This window comes from Corylus avellana, chromosome ca7, assembly GCF_901000735.1.
Source record: "Corylus avellana chromosome ca7, CavTom2PMs-1.0".
NCBI lineage: Eukaryota > Viridiplantae > Streptophyta > Magnoliopsida > Fagales > Betulaceae > Corylus > Corylus avellana.
The window spans coordinates 25,611,977-25,619,251 of record NC_081547.1 but is presented as its reverse complement, the minus strand read 5'-3'; the positions used below and the strand labels follow the sequence as shown (position 1 = coordinate 25,619,251).

The window sequence follows — 7,275 nt, the reverse complement described above, 5'->3', positions numbered from 1 at the left end:
CAAAACAACGTTGTTTTGGGTTGGGTGATGATGTAGTTTTGAAGCCCAAAACGGTGTAGTTTTAGAGTCCAAAACGACGTAGTTTTGGTTGAGGGTAAAACGGGTATAAAACGTCCCAAACGACGTAGTTTAATGTTAAAAGGGCCCAAAGTGAGGGAAAACCAAAGTTCAGGGGACCTAAGTGAGAGTTTTGAAAATTCAGGAGAATTTTTTCAAAATGGCTGGAAGTTCAGGGGAGCTTTCTGAAGTTTTTCCTTTTTTTTTTTTTTTTAAGTACACATCAACCATATCAACACCTTTCAATGATTGTTCAAGGAATACTTTGCGCTCTCTCTCTCTCTCTCCCTCAGTCTCTCTCAGTAGCTAGGCCTAGGAGAGCAAAGAAAGAGGCATATTAAATATAGGGTCGTGATACACACAACGCCGACGTGCTAAGTGTTCTGTTTTACTTCACCCTTAAATATAACTCCAAGCCAATTAAGAATACTCCAATATGTATTGCATTTTTTTTTAAGAAAAAAAATATTTCATCACAGCTTTCATCAATTCTTTGTGCTATATTTGTTTGGCATGTCTGAAACTAACTTACACTAGTAATATTAATGTTTATTTAGAGAGGAAAAAAAAAAAAAAGGTAAGGAGCAGAAAAAGAATTAGGAAAAGAAATTATGAGATGAAAACATGAGTATATCATCAATGAAATATATAGAGAGAGAGAGAAAACATCAATTAAATTCATACAATTATCAGGATTTAAATTCTCAAGAGGTAGTTCAATCAGTTGAAACAACGCCTAATGAAACGGAGGTTACTAGTTCGAATCCCCCTCTTGTGCGGATATGTCAAAAAAAAATTATCAGGATTCAAGCACGTGAAAACAGAAAAGGATAAAAAAGAAGAATCTACTTAACAAAAACTTATATTTTCTGAATCTATTATTTAATTTTTTATTTTTTATTTTTTATTCAATGGGGAAATTTTCTGAATCTATTATTTATTTATTTCTATTCAATGGGAAAATTTTCTGAATCTATTGAAAGGTTGGTTCTAGATTGAGATCTCATCCGATTACTCAAAATTGGAGATTCTCATATTATGAAATCGTGACCCTTTATTTTAAATCAAATAGTCTATAAAATCATTTAAACCTCGGTAAAACGAAAGTCAGCTTAAAATCAAAATTTAATGTATCGGTTATACAAAAACAGCTGACATTTTATAGACTATTGGATTTAAAATGAAGAGTCGCAATTTTGTAATATGAAAATCTCTAATTTTAAATAATTGGAGGAGATTTCAATCCGTTCTATTTATGATTTTACCAGCATGGACTCGTCGAGAGGAATCTCGTTGAACCAACTGGGTCCATGAGATGAGAGTCCACAACCAGTCAAACATATTGTTTTGGAGACGTGCACAAGCAGATATTCTGAGAGGGCCAGGTTGGGAGGAGGTCGAATTCCTAGGAAACATACCCAACGGACCAATTTAGATGCACTCCAATGGGCCCCTATGTCAAGTAATCAGGCCCAACAGCTGCAACAAACACCCCATTCAAGATTTGGGCCACGGAAAAAACTTCATTCTTATCTAACAAAAGAGCAATGCTAAATATCATTTTCGTATTAAAATTATTATTGAATTTTGATCCGACAATAAAATTAAATTAAAAAAAAAGTAGCAAAGTAAGGGCGATTTTTTGTCGGTTGTTAAAAGGGAATGAGCGTTTTCTTTCTAAGGATGGACAACTACGGTAACTCTTAAATATTATATTTAAGATGATAAATTTATAGGTAGGCTAGGAGGGTCGTTTGCCCCCTCCCGACATCCCTAGCTCTGCCGTTTCACTCTACCAAGTACACATGCTCCTATTTGAAAAATCAAATTGAGTTTTGTGTCCTCATTCATGTCCACATTATCCTTGGCCATTTATCTTCCATACCAAGATCTTCAAGAGACAATATTAATTACATAACACGATGACGTATGACAAATTGTTTGAGTTGACTTAAAAATAAACAAGTAAAATAACTGGTCTGTTAGGGTTCCTTGTTATGAGCTGGTTCTCCCTTGTCATCCGGAACCGGAAGTATGAATAAAATAAAAAAAAATAAAAGAAACAATAAATTGGAGAACAGGTTGGAGTTCACGAATTTTCATGTTGGAAACCTGATTTCTCGGTTGACCCATGAAAACATCTATGGAATTCTTGGATCTTGATCAATAAAATAACACTTGTTTAGAGCTGGTAACACAAATCCAAGCCATTGAAATCTGCCTGTTCTCAAATTCAACGCGTTCCCTGCGTAGAAAACTAGTAAAAAAATGGTTTCCTCTAACATTGCGGCAATGGTTGACCTTGGCCTAGCCGTTGATGCTTTTTAATTACTTTGGGATTTGCTACTCTTCTGTACAATCATCAATGTTTTGTTTTGTTTTTTTTAATCGCACACGACGCATTTCATTACTTTTATTGATCCCTTTTCCACGCATGGAGAGTGTGTCTTGTCTGTCATCTTAATTTGCAAAGTTGTTTCTTGAAATGTCTCTCTCTGCTCACAGGCTGTGATGTTGAATAGCAAAGTCAAAGTAAAGAGTAGGGCTAGGCATTTCCTTGGATTGTGAATCTTTGTCTGCTTAAGTGTACCCTAAAGAAAACACTCTCGGGGGTTAGAAAAATAAAACCCTTAATGTGATAGGTGTCATGTGAATTGTAATGTCGGAGTTTTTTTGCTTTTAGCAAAGTGTTTCGATTCGTGAAAATATACCGACAAGCCCCGGATTGGTCGACTGACCCACACTTGTCATGATCTTAACAGCAGGTTCTTCTAATTTTGTTTTGTAATGGGATTCAATCTCAGCCTATGAACACAAAACAAAACAAAAAATTGAAACAGTTCATAGAGAACATGTCTGATACTTGAGTGTGACAAGTAACTAAAAATCTAGCATGCCTTAAGTTTGAATTTACAATGAGTGAGAAGATTTGCTTCCAGAGCTCCATTTTCTGCCATTCTACAGCCTATAAATTTATGACATTTACAAACAATTTCCAGCATGTTCCTTTTGGTTGTCGTCCAGGGAAGGAAAACTGTATAACAATTTCTCTGCACTCAAGCATGGGTGGAAAACACTACCACTAAATACTTCCTTTGCAATACACAGAAGCAGCTGACACAATTTTCACAATTCCTCAAGCAACAGAACAGAAGACAAGTATCCTAAATGTAGTGTAGTGAGGAGAAAGCACAACATGTTTTGATGTCTTCTTAAGCAAAAGTTACTCCAATCTCCAATCTCAAGCAGACATACTCAACAACTCCCTCTCTTTAGAAAGGATTAACTCATGGTCAGAGCATTTAGCATCCCCTGGTTCCATCTGCTGGAAAAAGGGGCTTTCTTTTTGTTGCATGTATCTCTATGACTTTTGAGAGAAGAAGCTACAAGATAATACCAAGAATTTGCAAAATAGAATTTGGCATCATCAAACCAATACAAAACTTGTTTCTTAGAAAGAACTTTAATTAAGCAACAAGCTTTGAGCTACAATGTTCCAAAATTGGATGAAGTGGGATTCTCCGACAACTCTCCAATACAAAAGCAGTTAGGTGAAAATCGAAACAACAAATTTTGTAAACCAACTGTACAATAAGCGGATGCTGCTCGTTCGCTACCTTCCAATGTTGTCACTGCTGGAATCTGTAAGAATGGTTAGCCTCTTTGCTGTCTTCACAAATTCACTGCAAAAGAATTTAAAAGAAAATTCAAGAATTTAGAAACTACAAGGCTCAGTTTTAATCTCACCAGTGCTAAACTAAACAAGCAGATTTTAATACCTAAAGGTTTCATCTCCAGTGTGTTTAATAACACCCACTGCATCTTGGTAGAGCATGTTGCTCAGCATCTGTGAATTCTCCATGCCAAACATGTTGGCCAGCTTTCCATACAATTCCTCGTATGACCCAAGGACAGACAGGTCTAGGGTCCGACCGACATCCTCTGATTCCATGAAAACCTTGCAATGACCTGTCTCTATAGTGTCAATTTTTCGGCGATCTCGGTAACAGGGAGATCCTCCATCCGAAGAATTTTCCAGTGAAACATTTGGATGTAACACCGAACCAGAGCCATCAGAGAAGTTTTCCATCTTCTCAGGGCTCTCATCTGATGAACTGTTTCCAACTGTATCACTAGAACAGCTCTTAGAAATCTGCTGCTCAGTCAGGATGAGTTGACCAAACAATACGATGTGGGGTATCTTTACTTTATTGTTTTCCTTCAAATTCTTGGTGGAATTTCCCATTGTCAGCAAGCAAGATACCTCTTTTTTCTCATTGCTGTCCATGAAGTTGCCACGAGGGACTTTAGAAGGTGGAGTAGCAGGATCAAGCTGCTTAAAACCAATTGGAAACAGACTTGACTGCAGTTTGTGGTTGTGGAGATCTTCTGGAGATTTTCCAAATTGAGCATGCCTGGCTCCCTGTATGCCTGCAGGAATATTGCCTGAAAGACCACATAGGCTGCTGGAATTAAGGAGGTTGCCGGAAAAAGATGGCATTTGAAATTGGTTGATTAAAGAATAATCTGGGTGCTGTGGGAGCCGCAACTTTTTTCTTGGTGGTGAGAATGGAGGGAGATGGATGACTGGTATGTTTGATACCACTTCAACCAACCACGGGCTAACACGCTTCACATTTTGGAGCAAATCTGGCTCATCCCATGCGACCTAAACGATGACATTTTGCAAAGAACTCGTTAGAAATGCGGATTTATTCAAATAAAACAGATTCAAGCCAAAAAGGCACCTTATGCAGGACCTCTACAACAACTGATACATGAGTTTTTTACAACAATCATGATTTAAAAAGTCTATCTACTTTACAGGATTAGGAATTTTCCCTGTTCAAATTAGCATCTATAATAAATATAACGCATATTTGTATCCGGTGCTAACGATTGTACAAGATTTCAGGAATCATCTAGAGGGATCATTTGCACAGAATTTTCAGAATTACCAATAAAATTTAATAACACTAAAGAATAAGCATTGAATCTGAAACAAGTAATTAAAACCAAAACGACTAGTTATTACCATAATTCAAGCAAAGCATCAAATTTTCGTGCTTGTTCTATCAGTCCAATTGATAACACACTTTTGGCTTTTGAGGAAAATCTTTCTTGATTATAAAACTTTCACAGAACCATATAACAAAATCTTTTGTTGTGGATAATCGAGATACTACTATTTTGTAAAGACAGACCTGTAAAAGACGCCATGGAGAATCCGGCCAACGGACAGGATCGGCAACCTGAACAGAAGATATGGTTCCCATGAACCAGCTTATCCTAGAAGAGTCCTCAGTTTCAAAAGGCATTTTAAACCTCATCCCAGAGGACCACTGAATTTGCATTGCAGCCCTCACAGCAGAGGCCTTAACAAAAAACTCCGGTGTGCTTGCACGGGGATGGTACACAACCTCAAAGGGCTGCCCTTTAGCAGCAAGATTAACAGCTTCCACAACAGATTCACCCCTCACTTTTCCCCTCAATTCCCCACCACAATTTCTTCCCATCAATTTATTCTCACCGGCCTCCCTCAAAAACCCAGAAAACCTACCACAATTTGCACCCTCTTGGTTCCACCCAGATAAGTATTCAGTTCCACCACCAATTCCCCTCTTAGCCCTCCTTATACCAACACAGAGATCCCCATTCTCCGCTCTCAAGAACACGATCGAGTCCCCTGCAACCAGCTTCTTCTGGTTCACAAAATTACTCCACCCTGTTGTCAAAAGGTGACGCCGAGGGGTTCCTCTATAAATATGCCTAAACTTCCAGATCCCACCATGCACATCCTTGGCTAAAATGGTTTGAACAGGAGGCTCCGCGTTATAGTCCAAGCGCGGAAAGATAGTCTCCGCGCAATAACGAGGAACAGAGAAACCGCCACCATTGTTTGCATCAGATTGTGTCAGTGTCTTAGCAAAAGAAACCGGTTTCTCTTGCCCTTCAATCCCACTATTTCCTACAAAACCATCACCGTCAAAATCCCATTCATTTTCTCTCAAAGGTATCAACTTTATTTTGGAAAAAACCTCATCCGTTTCAGGGTCTGCCATGTATTTTATAGCAGAGACCCTGCAGAGAATGAACGAGGCAATACGAGAATTCCCAGTGTCTATGTCCCCGCCGACGGCATGTTCGATGTGGCCTTGAGGGAAGTAGAAGATCTTTGAGTTAATGGGTGGCATTTGAACCATCCCACCAGCGCAGGCGTGCCATAGCTGAGAATCCAGGCACTTGTCTGAGTTCCTCATGGGCAATTCTTTCAAAGAATCCATCACCGTAATCATTGTGGAATTCAAAATCCTTACTTCGCTGCTGAAAACAAATTAAGAAAATTTTAGCAAGATGAATTCCGATTTTAAATCGGTATGAAACAAACAACTGAAGACTTGGGGGTGATTTTCTTTATACGTTCTTTAAACAAAACCAAAAGAACACAAGCAAATATTCAAACTTTTTTCCATCAGAAAGAACACCTTTTATAAGAAAACGTTGAAGACATAGAAGAGAAAGACTCGTTTTTTACCTTCTAATCCACGAAACAGGAAAATTCCCAAGACCAAAAAAGGGTTCACAAATACACAGTACTTGAGCTTCCGTGCACGAACTACCACCAGAAAACACACTCCTGCACACTCCTGTCTTCCACGGAAAATCAAAGACCAAGAGAAACAGTTTTCTGGGAAAGACTGAGAAAGATATATTGTGACAAAAGTGGTCGGACTGTGAGTGTGTGTGTGAGAGACAGAATAGTGTGTATTTTAAGCAACCACCTGAAGCTTCTTCGTTGCCGAACAGACTCTGTAAAATGAACGAGTGTTGTGTGGGAGATTTGACGCAAGAGAACAAACAGTAAATACTGACACATACAGGTCCGCTTTTTTTTCTTTTTTCTTTTTTTTTTCTTTTTCTTTTTATGGGTTTTTTGGGATCAGAAAAGTCCAAGTTAGACCAATTGCCAACATTCAGGTGAATTTTTTTTTTTTAACTTTTCTGTCTCTGTCTCTCTGCTTCTTCTGTTTCTACTTTCGACTTCTGTTTCAGATCTTAAACACTGACTCACTGAACACGCACTTTTGGTCCCTTCGTTATTTACTGCAAGTAACTCTTGATTCACGCGCGTGTTAAAATCAATCCTCTTCATTTGTTTAAACTAAATAATATCTAGATAATTATAATATAGGGATATTTTTGTTTTCTAAAAAAATA

At 38.0% G+C, this 7,275-nt stretch overlaps 1 protein-coding gene across 2 annotated transcripts; it reads right to left on the bottom strand.

Annotated features, from left to right (window-relative positions):
- Positions 1-3,236: 3,236 nt before the first annotated feature.
- LOC132187178 (auxin response factor 18) lies at positions 3,237-6,877 on the bottom strand. Of its 2 annotated transcripts, none has more exons than XM_059601397.1 (4): positions 6,593-6,877; positions 5,262-6,381; positions 3,837-4,726; positions 3,237-3,740 (listed from the first exon to the last, which is right to left on the bottom strand). In XM_059601397.1, exons 2-4 carry the CDS (start codon positions 6,351-6,353, stop codon positions 3,671-3,673), a joined length of 2,052 nt encoding a protein of 683 aa, XP_059457380.1. In that variant the 5' UTR covers positions 6,354-6,381; positions 6,593-6,877; the 3' UTR covers positions 3,237-3,670. The 2 variants fall into 2 exon arrangements, with proteins under 2 accessions (XP_059457380.1, XP_059457381.1); XM_059601398.1 differs by having other exon boundaries at positions 5,262-6,378.
- Positions 6,878-7,275: the final 398 nt, after the last annotated feature.